Source organism: Labrus mixtus, chromosome 19, assembly GCF_963584025.1.
Source record: "Labrus mixtus chromosome 19, fLabMix1.1, whole genome shotgun sequence".
In the NCBI taxonomy this organism is placed as follows: domain Eukaryota; kingdom Metazoa; phylum Chordata; class Actinopteri; order Labriformes; family Labridae; genus Labrus; species Labrus mixtus.
In genome coordinates this window covers 22956966-22968812 of record NC_083630.1, presented here as the reverse complement: position 1 = coordinate 22968812, position 11847 = coordinate 22956966, and the positions used below count along the sequence as shown (strand labels likewise).

At 42.6% G+C, this 11847-nt stretch overlaps 1 protein-coding gene across 3 annotated transcripts; it reads right to left on the bottom strand.

The window, feature by feature from the left end:
- Positions 1-575: 575 nt before the first annotated feature.
- LOC132994597 (NACHT, LRR and PYD domains-containing protein 12-like) lies at positions 576-11490 on the bottom strand. Of its 3 annotated transcripts, XM_061065063.1 has the most exons (10): positions 11355-11490; positions 11045-11185; positions 10791-10910; positions 9952-10181; positions 7451-9800; positions 5930-6103; positions 3293-3469; positions 2233-2409; positions 1703-1879; positions 576-1480 (listed from the first exon to the last, which is right to left on the bottom strand). In XM_061065063.1, the coding sequence occupies exons 2-10, from the start codon at positions 11164-11166 to the stop codon at positions 1468-1470; spliced, it is 3540 nt and encodes a 1179-aa protein (XP_060921046.1). In that variant the 5' UTR covers positions 11167-11185; positions 11355-11490; the 3' UTR covers positions 576-1467. The 3 variants fall into 3 exon arrangements, with proteins under 3 accessions (XP_060921046.1, XP_060921045.1, XP_060921048.1); XM_061065062.1 differs by lacking the exon at positions 11355-11490 and having other exon boundaries at positions 11045-11256; XM_061065065.1 differs by lacking the exons at positions 10791-10910; positions 11355-11490 and having other exon boundaries at positions 11045-11255.
- Between the last annotated feature and the right edge of the window lie 357 nt (positions 11491-11847).

The window sequence follows — 11847 nt, the reverse complement described above, 5'->3', positions numbered from 1 at the left end:
TCTATAAATCACTAATATGTCCCGGGTTAGAGCAGTCCCTGACCCGGGTTTAACCAAAACAACACACCATGCTAACAACACTGATTTGTCTTTAAATATGTCAATCAATGTCGTTGCCATGGCTGCTGCAGCTTTAACCAATAGCAGTGAGGAGAAACACCAAGCGGATAAAGCTCGGTCTAAAACGAGGGTGAACCTTGTGTTGGCTTTTACCCGTGGACGTGGAGTTGGTCTGCTTCCTGTTGGACAGGAATGTGACAAACACTGGCGGTTAGCTTGTGTGCTAGCTTGCATTAGCTTGCAGTGTAGCTACAAGCAGTCAACGTACACACTACGTGAGGGGCCCAGTTTGAATGTTGTGTTTACAAGCTGCAGCCAACATTTCTACCGACTCCATCTTTAAGAATAAATATTTATTTGGGCAGCTTTAACTTAAATTCTTGCCGTTTTTGCTTTATGTCCTTCGCTAATTGTTTTGCACTAAAACACCAGGTCAGATTCCTTGTATGTGTAAATGTACTTGGCAATAAAGAAGCTATTCTGATTGTGAAAACAAAGGAGACACAAACTCTGTGTTCTGAAGTTCATTATGTTTTATTATCACTGTTCAATTATCATTCATGCTTCAAAAGGCAGCGACAGTTTAAGTGAAAAAAGCCAACTAGATATATTTTTCACAAAGCTTCAGATTCAGAAGGGAGAGATGGCTGTGGTTCAGCGGTAGAGTCGGTCGTCTCTCAACAGGAAAAGAAGCTCAAGTCTATTTACTGTTTAGTGTGATTTTATAAATGTTTGTAATGTGAAATTCATGTAAAATAATGGTGATAATGGTGAAACCGGGAGTATTCCTCTGACTAACTGGAATGTCAGACAAGAATCCAGCAGTAGACCTCGATATGTGACCTCAGAAACCTGACACATTGAGCGACCATTGATCTTAACATCTCATGCAGTTGATGCACGATGTCGACCAGAAGAGAAATGTATAAACACAGTTTTTTTAACCACTAGAGTCAAACACAAATTCCGGAGCCAACACGTAGTGTGTTGATAATTAGTGTGAAAGGACACTTCCTGTTCACACATGCAGCTCAGCCTGATGAGGTCAGGACATTTTAGGAGTGCAGGGCATGTTTTAAAGAGGCTATAAAGAGAATATTATTTTAATACATGTTACATATGATCAAGTTCTGGTTTGTACTTTTTGTAAGAAATAGAATCAAAATAATCATCACGAGAAGAATAACTGCAGCATTTCTTGGTAGAGTTTGATCCCTTAACATTTCTACTAGCTGTTTCATGTTTGACCTTCCATTCCTCTGTCAGTCCCTGATGGATGAAGCTCTCCTCAGCTTTCAGAGCTTCTCCACCCACAAGATGGTGGAGGTTCATCCTCTGTGGATCACCAGGACACAGCTGCTCCTCTCTGCACCACCAGCGTCCTTATCGCTCACATTACGACAGAGATCACCATCGCAAGCTAATGAGAGAAGAAGAGAGATCACAGAAATCATAAATCATTTTCTACTGCTGCTAACAACGTTCTTCCAGAGACAGAAGTTTCAACACATCTCTCTTCATGCTCTGAAGATCAGGTCTTTGTGATCCCTGCAATCTGAGGAAAACTAAAAAACAACAAGAATCTGAATATATGTATGACCTGATATGTGGAGGGTTTACTTAAGAACACTAAGAGACTGACCTCAGAGTCTCCAGTCGATAGTTTGGATTCTTCTCAAGATCACTCAGCAGCTTCACATCTGAATCCTGCAACTTGTTGTTCCCTCTCAGGTCCAGCTCTTTGAGATGGGAGGGGTTGGACTTCAGAGCTGAGGCCAGAGAAGAACAGCTGACCGCTGACAAACTGCAGCCCCTCAATCTAAATAAAGAATAAATGAAGAATAAAAATAATGTATAATCCACTCACGTGTTCAGGTAGTGATGAGTATCTCAACATCACTTTGTCCTGATGAATAAAGTTTTCTCTAAATGATTAGAGGATCATTTCTGATTGTGTATTCACTAAATCTAAATCCTCCAAATGTCAGCACAACATTCATACAGCTGTTCATGTGCACAGATGAAGAACAGGCTGCTGATCTCAGCAGAGCTGCTGCTAATGTTAGCTTGTTTCATGGTGTTCAGCTTGTTTTTACGTTAGGATTCACAGTGTTCATCATTCCTGAGGTGTTGAACAGTAGCACAGACTCAAAGAAAGAAAATGTGTCTGACCTCAGAGTCTCCAGTCTGCAGTTTGGACTCTGCAGATAATCACTCAGCAGCTTCACTCCTGAATCCTGCAGCTTCTCGTTCCCACTCAGGTCCAGCTCTCTGAGATGGGAGGGGTTGGACTTCAGAGCTGAGGCCAGAGAAGAACAGCTGATCTCTGACAAACTGCACTCACTCAATCTGAATAAAGAATAAATGAAAAATAAAAATAATGTATAATCCACTCACATGTGTTCAGGTTGTGATGAGTATCTCAACATCACTTTGTCCTAATGAATACATTTTTCTCTGAATGATTAGAGGAACATTTCTGATTGTGTATTCGCTAAATCTAAATCCTCCAAATGTTAGCACAACATTCATACAGCTGTTCATGTGCACAGATGAAGAACAGGCTGCTGATCTCAGTCAGCTCTTAACCGCCACAACATTACAGACTAAAACAAAATATCCATCTGATAATGAGCAATCTGCTTTAATACACAAAAAAGTTTTTTTTGTATTTAACTTTGACAATATCAAACACTTAATATAAGCAGACTGTTAATTATTGGAGTTGGGTGTGTCTCTAACTGTTCCTGCTGCGCGTGATGGAAGTGAAAAGTGGAGCGTGTATTTACAAGCGACATATCTTTGTTTATAACACAGCGCTGTTTCACAGAGTCTGTGTGGAAAAGTTCAGACAGCAGGCTGTGAGATGACGTTGCTATCGCTAAGTTAGCTGCAGACACGGTGAGAGTGAACGGAGAAAAGTCGGACCGACCGTTTGAGCAGGTCACAGGTTTTCCTGACTTGCCGTACGTATCAACTCTGTTCTGTTAAACTTAAAGTAAACAGGTACGCGTGGTGGCTGGAGCTCCCTCCAGTGTGTGTGTGTGTGTGTGTGTGTGTGTGTGTTTGAGCACTGTATGTTGGTGATGATTAAAAGAAACGGGGCTTTGGCTCTGACTTGTATTAGCACACCCTTAAAGATGAGACGATGCATCTCAAAGGTGCTAACCTTTAATCAATTCAAACACAGTTTCTATTATATACATATATATATTACAGTAAGTGATCTGACCTCAGAGTCTTCAGTCTGCAGTTTGGACTCTGCAGATAATCACACAGCAGCTTCACTCCTGAATCCTGCAGCTTCTTGTTGTCGCTCAGGTCCAGCTTTCTGAGATGTGAGGGGTTGGACTTCAGAGCTGAGGCCAGAGAAGAACAGCTGATCTCTGACAAACTGCAGTACTTCAATCTGAATAAAGAATAAATGAAGAATAAAAATAATGTATAATCCACTCACATGTGTTCAGGTCAACATCACTTTGTCCTGATGAATAAAGTTCTCTCTAAATGATTAGAGGATAATTTCTGATTGTGTATTCACTAAATCTAAATCCTACAAATGTCAGCACAACATTCATACAGCTGTTCATGTGCACAGATGAAGAACAGGCTGCTGATCTCAGTCAGCTCAGCACATTATTGAATCCAAAGTCTTCATGATTTCACTTCTTAACAGAACCAGAGGAAACCAGAGGCTTCATGTGCACGTTGTTTTTCATCTTCATGAGGAGTTTTAAGCTGTTCTCCACATTATCAGAAATCTCTGCATGAAGATGATTCCTAAATCTGGAATACTTTGACAGGATATAGAAACGTTACAAAAACTAAATCTAAATTTGCTCTAAATGATCAACTCTCTGACTGGTCCCACCTGCCTCCTTTGTGTTTCTTTTTGGACTCTTCATCAGAGCTTGAATCCTGCGTTGGTATGACACTTTGGCCTGTGTTAGTGTAATGGAAAAATTCTGTTAACTGTCCAGGACACATTTTACTCACAGCTCGCGTGAGAAATGCAACAATCATTTAATACGTAATATTCTTGTTTTCTCTTTACCCAAGGATGAAGGTTGCTTACAAATAGCTAAATATCAACGATACTCAGACTTGAAGTTTCCTTGACATTACTGTTGTGCGACGTGTTAAAATGTATGACGAAATGTATTTGATATTTGACTGCGCCTGTATCGACAATTCTTATATAGGCATGAAGGTTTTTCTGTGAAGCATGTACCCAAGCATATTGTGATTACTTCGAGCTTTCCTTCAGACTGTATTGACACTCTGAAGCTTTGTTCCTTCTACTTGCAAGAATAATTTAACTAAACAAAGACATTGATTGACTCATGATCCTTTCTTTTGCATTGTTAACAGAAATTTGAAGCACATTAGACTGTTTATGACTCTTAGCTCTGTTTGAATGCTAACCACACCACCCAGCTGATGGAGTTCACTCTGGACCAGTTACATCAGCACTGACATCATCTTGTAACGTGGCTGGTACAGGTGGAGAAGCTAGCTGCAGGTAGCAATTAGCAGAAATCCCAGGATAGCTTGGAGTCATTCCATGAAGCAGGATTAAGCAGAATCATCGCATATTTCGACAAGTCTATGCTGGTGAACAAGTCTGCTCCGGACCAGGCTAACAGTTGAGCTTAGTTTAGCCGTGTGTCAAAGAATTCTAGACATACTTCTGATATTATCGAGACTACGGATCATATAGTCACACAGTGTAAGCAGAGGGGGAAGCACACTCCTGGACTTAAAGCTTTTTCAGCTGCACAGCTGTTTTAAAGAGACAGCCTCTTGTTGGACACTTAAATAATAATTACACTGCTGTACCTTGCCTTATAAATGCTGCTGTGCAGCTGTAACAGAGGGCTGCTCTATATTGGACAGGTCTCATTTTAATCTGTGATTTTAATTGTATAAAGGGTTTTATTCTTATTCCTGCGCGTGTTAATTTGTATTTGAATGGTGTATGTCAATTTTTTTTATTGTTGGCATACAGCTTACATTTTGATCTCTGGAGGGGTTTCTTTTTAATTTGTGTGCAGGTAAAAAGGCTCTTTACATACAAGGAGGGGGAGGGGGCAGCAGGTGTTGTTGCATCTTATAAGCTGCTACTGGATACTTCATTCATTAAAGTAGATGGATGGATACCGTCCCTGACTGTCTTACACACATGACGATGGAGGTCAGAGATCAACAACTCTTTCTATCACACACTCAGAACACAACAGCGGCATTACCTGGTGGAGCTATTTGGTACTATAACAATATTCAGACTGTTACACTCCGACTGATGGAGCACAATGTTGAGTCTGTGAACACAGAAAACTATCCCATCACAGATTTCATTTCCCTCCTTTGAGTCACTCTACATACTGTTCAGACATTTGGAAGGATCGACATGAACTAAATACATTTCCTCAGATTTTAATATAGGGTAAGACTGAAAATGTAAATACCAATACTGTGCACCATCAATCAAAGCTATGGGTTGGATTTAAAATACAGAAATGTTAATGATAGAAACAAATTAAAACAACCTGTTCTTGTTTTTCTTTGTCTAAAAGTACAAATAACCCAAAGACAAAGTGCTCTATTGTTGCTCTGTAAACTGTTGTACTCTATTTCTTAACCTTGTTGAACAGCTGAGAGCTGGGGGGAGGGGGGGGGGCAGTCTATATTTATTTGTGATTGTAAGTGTGTCTGTTAAGTAATTCTGTTTTGGATGTTTGTGTATTACTTTATATTTGTGTTAGGACCCCCTTAAAGATGAGACGATGCATCTCAAGGGACTAACCTTTAATAAATTAAAACACAGTTTCTATTACAGACATATATATATTACAGTCAGTGATCTGACCTCAGAGTATCCAGTCTGCAGTTTGGACTCTCCAGTCCAGCCAATAGCTTCACTACTGAATCCTTCAGGTCGTTGTTCAGACTCATGTCCAGCTCTCTGAGATGGGAGGGGTTGGACTTCAAAGCTGAGGCCATGATGTCACAGTGAGTCTCTGAGAGTCCACAGCCAGAAAGTCTGTTGTGACACATAAAATAGAGAAATATGACTCATAAAAGAAGTGTTTGATATATACTTCTCACATTTGATGATTAAACAGTTTGTCATGTCCTGTTTGGTCTTAACTTTACATATCAGTGGAATCTGTCACTGACACAAAACTCAAATTAAATGGTAAATGGACTTGAGCTTATATCACGCTTTTCTAGTCTTCTGACTACTCAAAGCGCTTTTACACCGTATGTCAAACACTGATGGCAGAGGTTGCTATGTAGGGTGTCCATCAGAAGTAACTAATCCCATTCATACGCATTCATACGCCGCCGACGAGGTAGCGAGAGAAATTCGGGGTTAAGTGTCTTGCCCAAGGACATATCGGACGTGTTGATGCAGGAGCAGGCAGTCCTTCTCACTGAATATCTCATCTTGCACAGGTCGAGTATTTATACCAACAAAGTAATGTGTGACCTCTGATGACCCCCGTACAGGTATAACTACCGGTGTCATCTGAGCACTCATTCTCTATCATCTTCTCTCTTACGCAGGTCACTGTAGTAGCATTGAGTTGATCGAATAGCATTGAATAACCTAACTTTAACAAGAATGTGTTGCCTTTAGCCTTGTGACCATACGGTCAGAGCAGCGGATTGTAAGCCACCCAAAGGCTGCGACAAGCTGTCCCTTTCCGAGGAGAAACGGAGGCTAACTGATGGTGTGCTAACATGAGCAAGTTCACTCTGTGTTAGCATACATAGCTATATATATATATATATTATATACTGGTTAAAGTATCGGTGAATAGAGTGCTTTTGTTCCCCTCTTGCCGTAGTAGTGTAATATTGATTTTGCCTCACATTCTCACACTTACGTGAAGTGCTCTTGCTCAGGCTAACTTTAGCTAGACTATCGTCACTTGCTGATTTGGATATTTCAGTCAGTGGAGTGCTCTCGCTCTGCCTGACTCACCAGTCCTCTGCATCGGACATAGCCGCTAGGATGAATTCTCATAACTGTGCTAACGATATGGCCCTGTTCAATCCTGAGGATTGCCACGATCGTTGCCATTTATGCCTTGGTATTGAACATCTAAAGGAGGGTCTCTCACAGGACCCATGCATGAGGGCTGCTAGGCTGGCAGAAGTGGAATGGGGCCCATAGCATCTGATATCTCCCTTTTCAGGGATCAACACTATCAGCCATTTGTGTTCACAAAAAAAACTATCAAAGCAATTTTTTAACTCAGGGCAAAAAAGATAAAAACTACGACTGACTATTTCTCCTGAACATTAACAGTGGAACACTATTTGGGGAACAGTGAGGATTTTGTTTAGTTTTAGATGTTTAGCTCTAAACATCTGGACTTACTTTGCCATCCTGCAGTTCCTCACAGCTGGAATTAGTCTCAATCGTCCCTGGTCTGATGTCTTGTACTTCTTCAGGTCCAACTCATCCAGAACCTCCTCGGACATCTGCAGCATGTAGGCCAGAGCAGAGCAGTGGATCTCAGAGAGTTCCTTCTCTAATCTGTTCTCTGACTTCAGGAACTCTTGGATCTCCAGATGCACTGAGAGGTCGTTCATCTCAGTCAGACAGTGGAAGATGTTGATGCTTCTGTCAGGAGAGATATCTCTACTGTTCTTCTCCTTCAGGTTGTTGATGACTCCTTGGATAATTTCTGGACTGTTGTCTGTCTGACCCAGCAGGCCTCCTACGAGTCTCTGGTTTGACTTCAGAGACAGTCCATGAAGGAAGCGAACAAACAGGTCCAGGTGACCATTTTTACTTTTCAGGGATTTCTCCATGGCTCTACCGAGAAAGACTTTTAAAGAAGTGTAGTCATCGCTGCCGTCTTTGCCGCCATTGTCACCTTTGCTGACGTTGTCGTTTTTGCCGTAGTCTTTGCTGTTGCCGTAGTCGTTGTAGTCGTTTTCGGGGAAGTCGTCTTCGCGGAAGTCTTCTTCACGGTAGTCGTCTTCGGGGAAGTCGTCTTCGCGGAAATCTTCTTCACGGTAGTCGTCTTCGGGGAAGTCGTCTTCGCGGAAGTCTTCTTCACGGTAGTCGTCTTCGGGGAAGTCGTCTTCGCGGAAATCTTCTTCACGGTAGTCGTCTTCGGGGAAGTCGTCTTCGCGGAAATCTTCTTCACGGTAGTCGTCTTCGGGGAAGTCGTCTTCGCGGAAGTCTTCTTCACGGTAGTCGTCTTCGGGGAAGTCGTCTTCGCGGAAGTCTTCTTCACGGTAGTCGTCTTCGGGGAAGTCGTCGTTCCTGTCATCGTAATCTTGCTCCAGAGAATCCGTAACTGACCTCCTAGATTTCATCATGGGTTGATTTTGGAGAATATCCTTGATTGAATATCTTTTCAATTCTTTTTCTTCCAGAAAAGCCTTCAGAACTGTTGTGTTCCTGTTGGTGAAACAGTGGAACATGTACACTGCAGCCAGAAACTCCTGAACGCTCAGATGAACAAAGCAGTAGACTGTTTTCTGGAAGATCACACACTCTGTTTTGAAGATCTCTGTACAAACTCCTGAGTACACAGAGGCCTCTGTGACATCCAGGCCACACCGCTCCAGGTCTTCTTGGTAGAACATGATGTTTCCGTCCTCCAGTTGTTCAAATGCCAGCCTCCCCAGCTTCAGAAGAACGTCCCTGTCAGCCTCCATCAGCTCATGTGGACTCATCTCACGTCCCTCATCATACTTGTGCTTCTTCCTCTTTGTCTGAACCAGCAGGAAGTGTGAGTACATGTCAGTCAGGGTCTTGGGCAGCTCTCCTCTCTGCTCTGTGCTCATCATGTGCTCCAGAACTGTGGCAGTGATCCAGCAGAAGACCGGGATCAGACACATGATGTGGAGGCTCCTGGATGTCTTGATGTGTGAGATGATTCTGCTGGACAGATCTTCATCATCACTGAACCTTCTCCTGAAGTACTCCTCCTTTTGGGCGTCAGTGAAGCCTCGTACTTCTGTTACCCTGTGAACACATGAAGGAGGGATCTGATTGGCTGCTGCAGGTCGAGAAGTTATCCAGATGAGAGCTGAGGGAAGCAGATTCCCCTTGATGAGGTTTGTCAACAGTGTGTTTAACGATGACTTCTGTTTGATGTCAGACACAACCTCCCTGTTTTTGAAGTCCAATGACAGTCTGCTTTCATCCAGGCCGTCAAAGATGAACAACAGTTTACAGACAGCGAGCGTCTCTGCTGTGACCTTCTGTAATGTTGGATGGAAAACATGGAGCAGCTCAAGAAGACTGTACCGCTTATCTCTGATCAAGTTCAGCTCCCTGAATGAAAGCAGGATCACCAGACTGACGTTTTGGTTCTCTGAGCCCTCTGCCCAGTCCAGAGTGAACTTCTGCACTGAGAAGGTTTTTCCAACACCAGCGACGCCGTTTGTCAGAACCACTCTGATGGGTTTCTGTTGGTTAGGTTGAGCTCCTGTCTTTGGTTTCTGTTGGCCGGTTAAGGCTTTAAAGATGTCCTGGCACTGGATTGTAATCTCACGGAGGGTCTTCTTTTTAGAGCCTGTCTCAATCTGTCTCACCTCATGTTGGGTGTTCACCTCTTCACTCTGTCCCTCTGTGATGTAGAGCTCAGTGTAGATACTGTTGAGGAGGGTTCTACTTCCTGTTTCATCACTTCCTTCAGTCACACATTCACATCTCCTCCTCAGACTGACCTTATGTTCATCTAAAACCTCCTGCAGACCTCTATCTACTGAAAGAGAGAAAGATAAAATCTGCTTATTGCTTTCAAATGTTTTTGTAAAAGAAGTAAAAAGAGTTTTAATTACTATACTTTTTACATTTACTAATAAAAGTCCTGTTTTAGGAGGAGATCACAGAAGCAGAAAGGTGTACAGTCTTACTTTGTTCAGTGCTGCTCTGACTGACTGGCTGCTTTCCAGGTCCTGTTCTGGATCTTTCTCCACACTGAGGACAGGACGAGTCTCCTGGTGAACCGGACTGGTCCCAGTATGAGGTGATGCACTGTCTGCAGAACCAGTGTCCACAGCTGGTAATGACGGGATCCTTCAGGACGTCCTGACACACAGGACAGGACGGCTGCTCCTCTATAACATGAGTCCTCTTCGTCCCCCTGTGAAGACATGTCTTTAGAACTAAACTGATCGTTGACTGATAGAAAAAAATGAAGATTTATCAAACACGATCTAAACACTCAGATGATCATAGAGAGCAGGTAACGCCTTCTTTCTTATCTTTGTATTCAGCTCATAGTCTGCAGTCAGATGATTGTTTCTTGTGTTTTAACCCTCCTGCTTTCATAAAGACTAAAGAACAACATTTTCTCTCTCACTGTCTTTTGAAACATTAATGATCTGTGTGCAATTCTTTTTTTATTAAAGCAGTAAAGACTCAGTTTAACATCTTCTCTACACTTTACCTGTCACACAGCCTTTTCCTTTGGCTCTCTGGTTTCTCAAATACCTTCTTACCTATGACCACACAGTATCATATCAGACGATGATGGAAAAGACAAAACAGAGACAATAACAAACTCTTTGAAACAGGGGCCGTGCTGAGCGCCATCTTCTGTTGGTAATAAACGTACTAATAAGAAGGAGGATAAGGAGCAGGTCCAAAGATTTGTAAGAGTCCTCTTAGATTAGATTACAGCTTTACAAGGTGACTGAGCCACCCTACAAGGAAACATCTGAAGTGAGAAGGAGTTAGTAAGAAGACTTACTTTGTGTCTGAGGGTCCAGGTTCATTACTGAAGCATATGGGATCATCTTTGGACTGATCACTCTTCATAGACAGACAGCTGGGTACAGGAGACTCTGCTCTCTGTCTGCTCGACTCAAATCTGCAAAAAGAAAACAACAAGTTTTATATTTCTATGAATCTTTGATCAACTCTCTGATGACAATGCTGTAAAAGAAGCCAAATACAAAAAGGGCTACAGCTGTGAATAACGAGAAGGTTTCCAGGTTTGTTTACTTTATGGCTGAAGGTAAAGGTTCGTTTCTGAAGTTCATATAACGACCTTTGGACCGATCACTCTTCAGAGACAGACAGCTGGGTTCAGGAGACTCTGCTCCGTCCTCTAAACACACGTCCATGTTCTGATCTGAAGTCAGTCTGAGAGGAAAAACAGAAACACTCCCTGAGCGATTAACACACAAGAAACAGGAAACAGCTTGACACACACACACGCACACACACACACACGAAACGCTCTGTGTTCAGTTCTCAGGAGAAAACTGAGACTACAGAAGTGAAGATATAAAAACTCTGGATAAACACTCACCCCGCTTCACTCTTTAGTTCTCTGGTGCTGTCAATTTAAAATGGACTCTTTACTAACTGAACACTTTCACTTTCACCGTCCCGCCTCCTCTCATGAGCCTGGATGACCTGGTTAGTGTTGCCCCTCCCCCTCCATTTACAGGCAGAGGTAGGAATAACACAGGCCAATCGCTCTTTTATGACAGACTCAGTCTGCTAACATTCAGTCACTTACTTCCTCCATAACTTCCAGTAGATGTGAATTTGCCCGCCTTCCCTTGATGAGGATCTTCCTGCGGAGCTGGTAGGGTGACGGCAGCTCCTCTGCGTTGTTATCGACGGGCTTGGTGAGCAGCAGATCTCCGGACACTTTCTTAAAGTGCGTGGCCATGTTCCTCTGCTGGACCACGCTGCAGTGGTCCTCGACTGACAGGATCACAGGGTGGCTACAGGAAACAGGAGGCAGGTGAAGGTCTTTAAAACTGCGATCTTATTACATTTTTAACGTATGAAAA